Genomic DNA, 14,004 nt, shown 5'->3' with positions numbered 1-14,004 from the left:
GGTTGGACTTTAACGCGTTATTTGCACATTAATGTCCGTTTACAGAAAATGTAAGCGTTTTGATAGTGTTCGATAACTCGCGTGTTTGATTTAGTGAAGAGTGAATCCCATCACGTGGTTCACTTATACACTAATAGAGGTCATTATTAAGCCACCGATTCTTATTTTTGTGGCTAAGGACAAACAAAAGCTTTTGAAATGGTTCTATGTCATTAAAGTTTATGGTGTGCAACTATTTTGTGGCATTTCCTGTCTGTTGTTGTGCCATAATTACAGAATCAGTGTGTCATAATGAAAAACAATTGACGCCGGTAACCTGTGGTGGAAGACATATTTGCAGTCCTCCTTTAGAATAATTCAGTGAGTGCACAAAGATTGTTTTACAGATAATTTTAGTATGAAGTCCCACCTTTTAGACGGTATGCTCTGTTTTTTGAAGTATGCCATGGCATTGGAGATATTTGGCCTAAACTTTGGGTATTTTAACAGCTTGGGTGAGAGGGGCGGTCTTGGCTGACATGATTTGTGTGATAGGAACTAGTCATAGAAGAATGAAACATTGACAATAGATTGTCATTGGGTAGGATAACATTCACTGAAAATATGAAAGAATTTGGTTGAATTCTTATAACAGTAGAGCTTCATACTTTTGACCAATTTTTTGGTGATTTTTTTGGTCATTTTTGTAAAACAAAAAAAACAAGGGGGTGACCAACTCCCCCGGTTTTGACCAAATTTCCTTAAACTTAGACTGAAGTAGTTCTGGGTGAACCCCTTCAAATTGGCCAAGTTCATTGACATAGGTGAGCTGGTTTGTGCCGCTCTACCTGGTGGATGCACTCTTAAGGCTTTACGTGGCCAATCACGACAGTATATTCTGACCTCCTTCACCCTCCTTCTGACCTCCTTTACCCAAAAGTTATTTGTCCCTCGATCCCAGTACAAAACCCGTGGTGATCGTGCTTTTTAAGCTCTCGCACCAAAACTGTGGGATGCTCTTCCTCTACAGCTGAGATCGGTCGACTCCTGTGAAACTTTTACAAGGTATCTGAAAACGTTTTTAATCAGACAGGCTTTTGGTCGACTTGTAGCTGCTTTATTTTATTTTATTTTTTATTTTATTTTTTTTAATGTAATTTTACATTTTTTAAATTTTATTTTAATTCATTTTCTTTATTGTTTTTGATGCAGTGTATTTCAGCTGTTGCTCCCCCGTTTTAACAATTTATTACCTTTATCATTATTGTTTTTTTGTTTTTATCCTTGTTTTATTGTTGTTGTAAAGCACTTTGGGATTTTGTATCTGTGAAAGGTGCTGTATAAATTAATTTTACTTACTAACTAGTGAATGTATGAAAAACAAAGATGCAGGATTGTTTCGTGACAAAGACACATGGGTTTCAATGATTCCATCAAAGAAATGTAAGAATTATAGGAGTTACTGAAAACTCAAGAGTGCCACGATATACATGGTCTTTACAAGTTTCTATAAGCTTTTGTTCACGTCTAATGGCAGTTTGATATTAGCAACTGCATCACCTGCAAGGTGCATTGGGTACATTATAACAAAAGATCACAACATACACGTAACTTCACAGAAGAACAGAATGTGTAGTCTCTCTCAACAGCATACATTTTTCACATAAATTAAAATTAGATGGGTCAAGATGGCACTTTAAGGGTTTGGTTGCAGCTGCTAAAAGACTGACTGTGTTTTTGTTTTTCTGCAGACGATCCTGGTGGGGGACAGTGGTGTGGGGAAGACGTCTCTGCTGGTGCAGTTTGATCAGGGCAAGTTCATCCCTGGTTCCTTCTCTGCTACAGTGGGCATTGGATTCACGGTGTGTTGTGTCTTTTACATGCAGTGCATTCTCTTGTAAAAATGACAAACCGCATGTTTTAAGTACAAGTTCACCCAGATTATTTCTAGAATCAAGTTTCCCACTTACATCCAGTGGTATGTATGTAAATAGTTCAAGCCTTATTTGTCCAGATTTTTATTCAGGATATCTGATTGCTCATACTGTCAACGGCCCCCTTTCACACTGTCAGTTACCTCTTTTCCACCAAGAAGCACCAGGTGCTAGTTCCGTGCTGGTGCTAGGGCCAGTGCTTAGTTGGCTCCAATCTAAGAACTGGATGCTTTTCTATCAGCAAGGAGCCAAGTTAGAGCCACGCCATACGTCAGTGCATACATAGCCATTTACCGAACAACGCTCACGCCACACGGAAGTCCACACAGGACTCCAGACTAACTTTTTTAAAGGTTTGACCAACTTTCTCATTTGTTTGCACTTCCCACCTTGTCACAGGCAAAACATATGACTTGCTGAACCTTTTCTTATCAATTGACTCTACAATTTACGATTGTAGAGTCGCCCCACATAGCAGGCTGTAGTAGCTGCTGTTGGTGGCCGCGGTGGTCAGACCGGTGTGCGACCAAAATGACTTTAAAAAGAGTAAACTCAGGCGTTCTAATGTCAGATTTGTCCAAGATGAAATTGAGGGATTTTTTCTCATGTGGTCTTTTCAATGAGCGGAATAAACGGCACACGTAGGTGCTCTACGTTTTTCATGAGAGAACCGCAGCGTAAATACCGCAATACACCAAAGTTATAAAAGTCCTGTTTTCCACCACTGTGGTGCTGCTGGTAGGACACAATCATACCGGATTTCAGGGTGCAGCAGTTTGTGTAAAACCTCCATGTGTCCTGGAACTCATTCCAATACATCTGTGATTGGACCAGGGACGTCCTGGCGATAAACAACACGAATCATCTTGTGCGTCCCATTCATCGGTCTCGGTGGTCACGATAACCCAGCCCCTGACGTACTTGGTACTTGGTCCACCCACCCAGTCTGTCATCTGGTTAAGTATGCAGATGACATCGTTGTCCTGCCCCTGCTAACAGGCCCATCACACCACCACAGCTCGGCATCCCATGAGTTTGTGGAGTGAAGTGATAAATCTTCCCTGGAGCTAAATGTTGAACAAAACCCAAAGAGATAGTGATCACCTTCTTCAGCAAGCAGAGGGAGCTGGCTACAACAGCTGTCAGCATAATCCATGGGATTTCCCCAGGGGGACAAATAAAGTTGTTTGTTTTTTTTTTTTATTGAATTGAAATTGAAGTAGATGATGCAATGCGGGTAATAAAATCTGCAGTTTCTTTTTGACTTTAAGCTCAGTATTGTCACCACAACTTGCTTTGGGTGAGCATTGCAAATTCTCATTCGGTTTCACACAAAAATGTATTAGAGGGGGAAACTGGTTAGACAGATTTTGTATGATTTACTTCGCCCCAGAGTCAGGCCCTCTGATTGTTGTGTTTCTTTTGAAAAGAAATTATTCTGGCTTAGATTTTTGCCATTGTTACGTCATGTCATAAGACTAGATCCAAAGAAAACTGCCAGTGAGTTCTGTGAGTGTAACTTTTCTATGGTAGAGGTAAAAGTCTCAAGAATACATATTTCAAAACCTTAAAAAATAAAACCAGAACCATGTGCATGGATAGATACCACTGAACATGTTTGTTTCATTGTTTTTATAATTAACAATCGTATCATTTGTAAACATTCTAACTTGATTTTTTTCTCTGTTTCTGCTAGAACAAAGTTGTACCTGTTGACAACGTGAAGATCAAACTACAGGTTAGTAAGTATTTCCACTGAGTTGATGTGCTTTCACCACAGCAGTTTATTTTTAGAGCACCGGCTGGTTTCCTCTTCGGCGCCAGCATTGTAGCTGAAAGTCAAAATTAGCCAAGTGTAAACGGCACCAATTTCTTTTTCTGTATCAGATTTGGGACACAGCGGGGCAGGAAAGGTTTAGAAGTGTGACACATGCGTATTACAGAGATGCACATGGTAAGACAATATAAACCATAACCCACATTTCAGTCACAGACTTTACATCAATATTAAAACTGTATTGCTAGACTTGCTGCATTTGACTTACATGCCAGTTCATCATTTTTATTGGTTCTCTCTCCAAAGCTTTGCTCCTTTTGTATGACATCACCAGCAAGTCATCCTTTGACAACATTAGGGTAAGTATGGCATATGTCCCCAACCAAGATATGGAAATTGGTTAACAAAGACGAGTAAATGGTGTTTATAAAATCATAGTGAGCTGACATCGGCGTTTGTAGAATACACTGTCATGGTATGCTGATGGAAAACCCAGGTGCAGATGCTAATGAGGGCAAGAGGATCAGAGGCTGGGGCAGGAAATCTGACAGTAGATACATAGATAGATGACAAATTAAAGGGGGGAAAACACATGAAGTGGTTCAGTAAGATGTTGGCCACCATGTGCTGCCAGAACAGTTTCAGTGGTCTTTGGTATTGATTCTCCAAGTCTCTGAACTTTACTGAAGTAGTTGACACCACTTTTTCCAAATGTGTTTCCTCATTTGGTGCTTTGATAACGGTGGTGATCTAAAATCCAAATCCTCCCATAGGTGTTTAGTTGGATTGACATCTGGTAAATGTGAAGGTCACAGTATTTGACGCACATGTTCATACTCAGCAAAGCAATCACTGACTCATTTTGCCCTATGAGTCAGGGCATTGTCATCCTGGAAGAGACCGCTTCCATCAAGATAGAAGTTGTCTGTTTTATCACAGGATGTGGTCACCTTACACAGGTAAACACATTTTCTATTGATGTGCAGTGACCCTTCACTCTAAGGATTTAAGTTGGCCTAAACCATGGCAGCAAAATGCCCCCACAGTATAATAATGCCACCTTTTCTTGAATCCCCTCACTGTAGAGGTCAATGGTTCAGGTTTTCCTTTCATTTGTCACCCATCTGTAAGTACTGAGATATGTACTGTATATCAGGGCTGTCTGTGGGTGAACATCACCAAATTTATCTTCAACAATGTGTATTTGTTCAATTCAAAAATGTATTAATTAAATGACAAAAATATGTTTTCACTCATAGCATTAGGTAATTGAACCGGTAAAGTACACAATATGTAGCAACTTGCAAACATTGGTTGATTCATTTCCCTTTGTACGGCTCCCTGAGAGCCACCTTGCAGATAAACCTCCACTTTGACTCAGACTAAAGGGTTTTCACTGCAGATCAGCCTTTTGTTTAAATGTTATGTTAACTGTACATGTGTGTCTGTCACTTCTTCTTCAGGCATGGCTAACAGAGATCCACGAGTATGCACAGAGTGATGTAGTCATCATGTTGCTGGGCAACAAGGTGAGAGGGAATGGTTTGAAAAGGCTTGTGTGTGGAGGAAGAAGAGCTGAGAATATACAGGAGGATGTGATCTTTACTGAAACACACTGGAAATAGTGGTTTCTGGATAAATTAAGTTTAGAAGGAATATTGACTCAGCATGAAAAAGAAAATGTAGTAATCAGTGATAGCCATGAAAAGAGTCACAATTAGTAGGACTTCTGTGGGTTTGAATGTTATGACAGGTCACAGTGACTTTTTATAGTGCAAAGACCTAAAACATTTACTGCATGATAACCTGATCAATAGAGATGCGATGAAGCAATGTTTTTGAGGTCTGTTTGTACTATACAAACCGAGAGTGCACATCAGTGCACCGTTAGTGATACACATTCCTACCGCTACTGCGAGCTTGGCTTTCACATTTAATGACCCAGTTTGATGGTGATGGAACTTGCATCCAACTCAAAGACAAGCAAGTGTATGTATGTAATTGAAACAAAAAAAAAATATTTGGCAATATCTCATCTGACTGTTTAAAGGCTTGGTCACACCACAATAATAAAGAAACAACCAGTGCAGTCCAAGGAATTTAGCACACATTTTTCAAGTTAAACAGTTTTGAACTTTAACTCACAAGCTTGCACCGTTTACTAATGAGAAGTGGCCAGTGGAACTTTTCACAGTGCTCTGAGAGAGTCCACAATGGAATCACTTATCAGTATTCAGTCTGATTTAACCTCCTCTGTCCAAGCATGGTGCCAAGTTTCCAGTCAGGAGTCAACAAGACAAATGCACCACACTAAGCAAACGAGTCAGCCTGAAAAGCTCTAACATATTTTCCTTATCTGAGAACTTTTTTTTATTGAACACAGAGTTTTACTGTAATGATTACAAAACCATAGCGGACAGAGAATTTCTGGAAGTTACTGTGATGAACCCAGCCATCCAGCATGTCTCCAAGTATCATTAACAAACTTCAAGAACGAAATATTTTGGAAAGACATGCAGATAATTTTGCTTTGGCACTTGGTGGTGTGGCCACAGAATGATATTAAAATCCCACACTGCTAGTTGGCCGAATTGGTTCTTTAGGTTTGTCACATAACCCCAAATATCTGAATCTACATTTTATTATTATTATTATTATTTTATATTGGACATGATTAGCCATGGCCCTGACTACTTAATTTGCTCTTGTGTGTGTCATTTGATTTAAAAAAACAAACCAAAACAACAAAAAAGTGACCTTCCTGACTTACTCAAAGTTTCCGACAAAGATGCATGAGTTTAAATGATTCCATCATAGAGGAGTTGTATCAGTCATCACATACATGGTCTTTACTAATGTATGTGAACTTTTGTTCATGATCGCAGCTGTTACAGTTTCAGGGTCCTGGTACTGTGCTGGGCAGTCAGCTCCACTGATTGATAGTCTGTTGTGTGCCAAGAAACAAAGCAGCACACTACGACAAGGCAGGTTAAAAGAAGTTTGCTAACCATGTCAACATAGGTCTAAACATGGGTTTTAAAATATTGAAAGATAATTAGCTTGCAAATTTTAGGATAAACCAGTAAGTTGTTGGGCCCCAAGCATGCACACAATGAATTTTGGTATAATATAAAATTCTGACAGATCATTTTGCTAGAGCCGATGTTATCTAAAAAGAAAAAGGCATTTCTCAACATGCATACTTCTGTAATGCTTGACAAATCCAAATGTTAATTGTTGCATGTCACAAAGCAGAGGCACATTTTAAGGCTCTCTTCTCCTGACTAGACTAAACCTTGTACTTGTTAAATTCACTTTTGCATCAAATCTTCAGTGAGGCCTTAATCTAACCAAACTCTTTCAGGCTGACATGAGCAGTGGCCGAGCAATCAGGAGAGATCAAGGAGAGAGGCTGGCCAGAGTGAGTATTTCAGTCACTGCTGTACAAGCTCAACTGATGTGCTTTACTGTGCTGCTCACATTTTGTTGCTCCTCATCATGTCTTTAGGAGTATTCGGTTCCTTTCATGGAGACGAGCGCCAAAACAGGAGTCAACGTACAGCTGGCCTTCACCGCCGTGGCCAAGTATGATTCACTCAGCAGCTTTTTAAACACTATAAATGTTCTATCTTTAGTCTGCTTTGCACTGAGATTGATATTGTTTTTAGTGTAGTCATTGTGGTTTGTTAATTTATATATCCATGTATTAGTTATCTAGAAATCAAATGTTAGTTATTGATCACATTTACATTCAGATTTTACTGAAGACCCATTAAGCAAGTATTTCACAGATACCGAGCACCTCAGGTTTTACTTAAGGTTAAATTAATAAGTAGTTTGTAGTTGAAGCTTGGCCATATTTCACCTTTTGCTTTTCTACCATGGTGACACTAAGCTGCAGAAAACATTTTTATTTCTAGAAAAGCACTTTGAGAGTGCTGACCTCCACCAAGCAGCTCATTTCCACCATATTGTGATTTCCACCCAGTGTTGAAGTCCTGCATTCATTTTATCTACACTGTTAGATTCATGGAGAATCGAAACATACCTTTGAATTAACAGTGATATTATTAACAACAAACTGATGGAGTGATGAACAGTCGTTCTGTACTCTCAAATATTTTGTACACTTATTTCTGCAGTTACTTACTGGATTTTAAGCTGTTACATAACGCTATGTCAGGTTGGATTGACATATTGAGTCATTATTAATGTCACAACGTCGTTATGAACTTATGTGTTGGCAGCTCCGCTCAGCCCACTCCTGTGATGCTGCCTGGCTGTAACATACTCCAACCCAGTCTCATGGCAGTTTGTGAAATAGTTCATCTATTGATTCATGTCCAGATACCCGAATTGCCCAAATTTTTCGTGTCCCCCACTACGAATTTCAAACTGATACATTTCAATTGGACTTATCTTTCGTGTCTGGCCCATGTTTTTTTTCCCTATTAAACAGCGCTGTGATGTTTTTGTCATTCTTTTCTTCCAACAGTCAGGCATTAATCAATTTTACGGTTATGGCCCGTCCACACTAATAACTATAGAGATCACTATACAGATGTGTGCACCCACATGATAACATTCTGTAAACACGCAGCAGGTACCCTGTGCTCCAGCTGCATATAAGCAGCGTATCCATTCAAATATCCATCCATCCATCCATTATCTATACACCACTTAATCCTCACTAGGGTCGCGGGGGGGCTGGAGTCTATCCCAGCCGACTTGGGCGAAGGCAGGGGACACCCTGGACAGGTCACCAGTCTAGAAAAGCAAAAAACATCCAGGCATTTTCTGGATTAACTGGACACACATTGGTAATCTTCATGGTTACATTCTCTGCTGAAATGTTTTCAAAAGTTAGCAGAGCTGGAACCAGATGATCAGCAGCTTTCTGACGTACGGACCATATGGCATTTGTGTACCTTAAAAGGCCCTAATTTTACAGAATCCTTTAATCAAATGCATATTAGAAAACAGTAAACCAAAAAGTGTTGCATTATTAGCAAATCATGATGTCATTCATTTCACTCATTCACTTCATCATGTAAAGTCCTCACAGTGTTCCTGTCATCGCTCTTCTAATCCTGTTGCAGTTATTCTAAACTTGAACATATCTGCTTCTGCTCTCCAGGGAACTGAAGCACCGAGCTGTCCAGCACCCCAACAAACCCAAGTTCCAGATTCATGAATACATCGAAGCACAAAGGGAGAAGTCCGGCTGCTGCAGCTACTTCTGAATCACAGCTGCTGCAGCGTCGTCCTCCCACCGCTCCAGGTGAACAGACTGTCAGAGACTCATGGAGAGCTGCTGAGTGGGAGGAAGCCCTGTTACTCACTGCTGCTACCAAATTATGACACTGCCATTCATTCCAAACATCAATGAAGAAGAATAAACCCAATTTTTAGACTCACACAACTCACAGTTTGAGTGAGTATATATATATATAAAACAGTTAAATATTACAATATAGCATTATAATTTTTTACTTTCTTAAGATTACATCAATACTGTGCCAATGCTTTGTGTTAAGAATGATGGTGAGTCAGTACATGGTGGGTGTAGGTTAGCATCAAGACCAGAGACAACAGCTCTGTCAAAAACAACAAAATATTGGCAGCAAACAAATCCAAAGCTAACTTATTAACACAGCGTACGTGTGCACATTTGTTTAATAAATATAACACAAGAGCCCACAGACACGATGGTGACTCTGGGAGAATGAACTACATGCCAACAGGGTTACAAGAGGGTTCCACTGCAGGAACTTGTTGATTGTTTTCAGGCGGCCCAAACCTTTGCTTTTAGACCCTGAAAAACTGCTGTGCAGGTCTCAGAACTGATTGCTTCAACTTAGAGGGGACAATAAGTGCCATTTTTCTGCCCTCTTGCTGCCCTGCCACGCCAACATCTCCATCAACAAAAACAGCATTCACTATATAGATAAACATAACCAAGATAAAGTTCTCCAGCTTCCCCCTACAGGGCCGACCTAGGTGCTCTCACCCCAATGATTTATATTGGGATGACAAATGAAACTCACTTTTGCAGGCTATGGTAAATGTATATAGATTGTCTGTTAGGGAAAATGCTTTGTAGGTCCTTTTAGTTCTTTTTGCAATGGTATGAACAAATCTGCTCCAACATTAGACAGCTTTTCAGTGCAGAACCTTGGAGCAGGCAGAAGATGGCGCGGGCATTTACAGGAACATCCCTCTAATTTGGCCTTTTGGTGGTGCAGGATCGGACAGATACAACATTGAAGCCTCGGTCACATCTGGCCATACAGGCTCCTACACGTCCAAATTTTGTGCAGAATCACATGTGCCATGCAAGTCTGTCTTGAGAAGTTGAGGTTGCAGACAGCCCATACGGAGGATTTTGGACATGTCCAACAAATTTTATGAATTCTCTGCCAATAGCAACACCAGAAATGTAACTTGCTCCCCCTGCAAGGAGTTTGCAAGTGAGACGTGCATTTTTTTTTTCAAAGTTATTTTTTTGGCCTTTGTGCCTTTATTGGATAGTGTTGATTGATTGATTGATTGATTGGTTAGTGAGAGAGAGAAAGGAAAGTGGGGGAGGACATGTGGGAAAGGGCCATGAGCGGGATTCAAACTCATAACCTCCACAGTGGGACTGTAACCCTGCACATGGAACGCCAGCTCAACCAGGTGAGCTATAGCACCCCCCCGAGACATGCAATTTTTAAGGTGCCATGGGAAGAAAATCCGTGATCGAAGACATACATCCCATGCAATGAGGGAGCAAGTGCCCCTTGCACTCAAACAAAATCGAACACAAAAGCGTCTCACGTGTCACCCCCACGCCAGGAGAAAAAAAAGACATGCACGCGCTTGCGTTTTACCAGTGATCATCGAGTGTAGAACATCTCCTCTCCTCATCTTCTTCATCATTGCTGGGTGTCACGGATCAGGCTCAGAGACTCAGGCACAGACGGATGACTAGAAAGCATTTCACAAATAAATGATTACAAAATATATTTACAGGAAGAACTTCGAGCACACAGGTCAAACAGGAAGTAAACCAAAAAGCAAACTGATTCAAGAAAAGCTCAGGGACAAAGCTGATGAAAAAAAGAAAACTGCAAGACAGCTGTACTTGTGGATATGTGAAGGAATGCGTCCATGAAATTTGTCACTAGAGGAAGAATCCTGTATAGAGCCAAACACAGTTTGAGTCACTTTGACTGTGATTGAATTTATAATTTTGTCATTTTAGGAAATGTCTGTACTATATTTGTGAGTGCAGTGAACATATTCCTGAGAAGGTTTGTGACATTATGGCTGCATTATTTCTCCAGCCCCTGAAAAAAGCTCATGTTTTGCTCTAATAGTCTGATCATGAAATTCAATTTAAAGCTCAGCTGCATGTTGGACTGCATGTGTCCTAACTGTGTGAAACTCCCTTCAGAATGTATTTAGCTCTTTATATTTGCATCAAAACAAATATTAAAAACATGATGAAGTAAACTGCATACATAATCACATCCTAACTCAATGCTCAGGGTTAAATTTTGTTTTGAAAATACAAGATCTGGTATATAATAGATAGTAAGTCCACGTCAACACATTAAAGCTGCATTATTGATTTTTGTTTCTTTTTTTTTATTCTTCTTTTTTTTTTAAATATGTTTTTGGTTACTTGAGGGAGCAAAACAAGCCATAAATGTTTGCAACACATATTACATACAACATGTATGTATTATTACTTTGAAATAGTTTTGGAAAATGTGCTAGCAAACAGTTACATGAGATGCATTAGAATTAATTTTAAGGCAGTTTTATAAAACAATTAGGCTCAATGCTACACAGTGTTCACCAGCTTTTCACTAACTTTGTATGTTTTGTCTATATGTTAGCAAAGTATTTGTCAAGAAAATGAACTTAAAGATGCTAAACTGTGACCAAAGGGCAGAGTTTGGTGGTGTTTCCTCTGTGGGTAACACCTTTAAAGTGCAGCTTGAGGGGAACAATGATGACAAAACAACATTTCCGTGCAGCTGTAGCACAAAGACGCTGATGAATTTGCATTGAGAACAGTATGCAGTGCTTTTCTGCAAATAGGTCAATGACTGGGTGTGTGCTGTGGTGCAGTTTTTACAGTTCAGGTCTGATGTGGTTTATAACCTACATTTACTCAGACTGTGACCAGTAGGCCTTGGGTACATGGAGCAGCTGTTTGTTTGTTTGTTTGATTTGTTCTATGCTGCATAAATATATATTATATTATATATTAGGGCTGCAAGGTGGCACGGTGTTCAGCACCATCGCCTCGCAGCTAGAAGATCCCCGGTAGTTAGGACGCCTGGGATCTTTCTGTGGCAAGTTTGCATGTTTCCTGTGCAGCATGGGTTCTCCTGCTTCCTCTCACAGTCCAAAAGCATGTTGAGGTTAATTGGTGATTCTAAATTGTCCGTAGGTGTGAATGTGAGTGTGCTTGGTTGTCTGTCTCTAAGTGTAGCCCTGTGATAGACTGGTGACCTGTCCAGGGTGTCCCCTGCCTTCACCCTATATATATATTATTTTTCTTTTTCTTTTTTTTTTTACTAAGCATTGGTCTTGCTTACAAACGTGTGTGTGGCACAGATAAAGACAAAGAGAAGATGATGATGGGCTGCAACTAGTTACGTCACCACAGTTAAAGTGAACTGATAGACACGTTGCTCAGGTTCTACCCTGACTTTATTAGTTTAGTTATATTTGTGCCAATACACCCCACTTATGGAATGTCAGAATCGATGTCTAATACATAGTAAAGTAGGAAAGAATAAAAAAAGAACAAAGCTTCCAGGTGCTACCTTAGCCTTCAAAATAAAAGCACAGAGTGGCTCCTCGTAAGTGGTCTGATCTCTCTTTAGTTGCTGACAGTTTTTCCAGTCTAACTGAGCAGGTGGTATTTCATTTAAATTACTTCTCATCAACATGCTTATAGTGAAGTTAAATTTCAGATTTTTTATTTTTTAACTTGAACTGTCAACTGCTTTAAGGAAGTGTGATGTTCTGGTTAAACGGCAGACTTGTTTACAAATTGGGACATTTCAGCCTTAAAACTGTGCATGTGAGAAAACAGCTGTGGTCCTCAATGTTTCATCCACACAATAATCATGTCACGCTGTTATTAGCTGGATGGAAATGGTCATCTGTAAACTGTGATTACATTGTAATAAATTGAAATGCTTTTATTTGATTACGACCAAATTGTCAGACAATAACTTGATAGACTTTACAACTGACAACATGTTGTATAACATTTCATTCTTAGAAAGGAAACTAGTCTGTTGGGGTTGGGGGGTGGCTACACAGACAGACAAACAAGCACACTCACATTCATACCTACGGACAATTTAGAATCACCAATTGACCTCAACATGTTTTTGGACTGTGTGGGAGGAAGTAGAGACAACATGCAAACTCCACACAGAAAGATCCCAGTTCCAGGCTGGGATGCTAACCGGGGATCTTCTAGCTGTGAGGTGATGATCAGAATCAGAATCAGCTTTAATGGCCAAGTACGTACACAACATACAAGGAATTTGGTTTCTGCTGTTGGTGTCGCCTTAGGAATTTGCACGAATAATAGAAATAGGAAAATTTAAAAAATAAAATAAAGTAAAATAACTAAAGAAAGAAAAGAACAAAATACAATAAATATTAATAAAAAATAAAACAAGATAATAAGACAAATATATACAAGAATTTACACATCTAGTAGAAAAAGGTATATGTACATTAGTGCAAAATGATGCTGACAACTAAACCGTCTTGCCCGTGGTAGAAACAGAACAGATGTTATTATTACGTTACTTACATCTGCATTCCTGGTCGGTGTAATATTATTACTTACACTTGCTGTGACATGACTGAAGAGCTGACTTGTTTTGACCCCTCAAATGTAATGCAAATGCTGTGAGTGTTACGGGGAATGTGCAGTAAAATTCTATAATTGGATAATAATTTGACCTGTTTGCAATGATGTATTCAAAATTCGTGGTTAGCACTATCGCCAAACAGCTATGAAGTCCTGGGCTGTGTTCTCTCTGTGGGTGTCCTTCCACAGTCCAAAGACATCAACAGTTTCCCTGAGGTTTCCACCAAAGGGATCAATAAAGTTCTATTCTATTCTATTCTATTGACATGATTCTAAACTGTGTGTTGTCTGTCTCTCTGTGTTAGCTGCTGACCTTTCCAGGGTAAAGCAGGTACAGATAATGCATGGATGGAATTCTTATTGTTATTCTTTGCTTTACTATTAGTTGTTGTATTGTTTTTGTTGTTTATTTTATTTAT

The 14,004-nt window shown here is 39.5% G+C and overlaps 1 protein-coding gene across 1 annotated transcript in view; it reads left to right on the top strand.

Moving 5' to 3' along the window:
- Positions 1–8,933, top strand: part of LOC103372607 (ras-related protein Rab-37-like) — a 20,127-nt gene extending 11,194 nt beyond the window's left edge. The window contains exons 2-9 of the mRNA XM_008302289.1: positions 1,731–1,841; positions 3,610–3,651; positions 3,801–3,867; positions 3,997–4,049; positions 5,154–5,219; positions 7,055–7,111; positions 7,199–7,275; positions 8,828–8,933. Coding sequence (XP_008300511.1) covers positions 1,731–1,841; positions 3,610–3,651; positions 3,801–3,867; positions 3,997–4,049; positions 5,154–5,219; positions 7,055–7,111; positions 7,199–7,275; positions 8,828–8,933 — 579 coding nt within the window. The remainder of the gene's footprint in view (positions 1–1,730; positions 1,842–3,609; positions 3,652–3,800; positions 3,868–3,996; positions 4,050–5,153; positions 5,220–7,054; positions 7,112–7,198; positions 7,276–8,827) is intronic.
- The last annotated feature ends 5,071 nt before the right edge of the window (positions 8,934–14,004 follow it).

This window comes from Stegastes partitus, unplaced genomic scaffold (assembly GCF_000690725.1).
Source record: "Stegastes partitus isolate 25-593 unplaced genomic scaffold, Stegastes_partitus-1.0.2 Scaffold1789, whole genome shotgun sequence".
In the NCBI taxonomy this organism is placed as follows: Eukaryota; Metazoa; Chordata; class Actinopteri; family Pomacentridae; genus Stegastes; species Stegastes partitus.
Note: the sequence above shows the minus strand (reverse complement) of the source record. Positions and strands in the feature narration are given on the sequence as shown.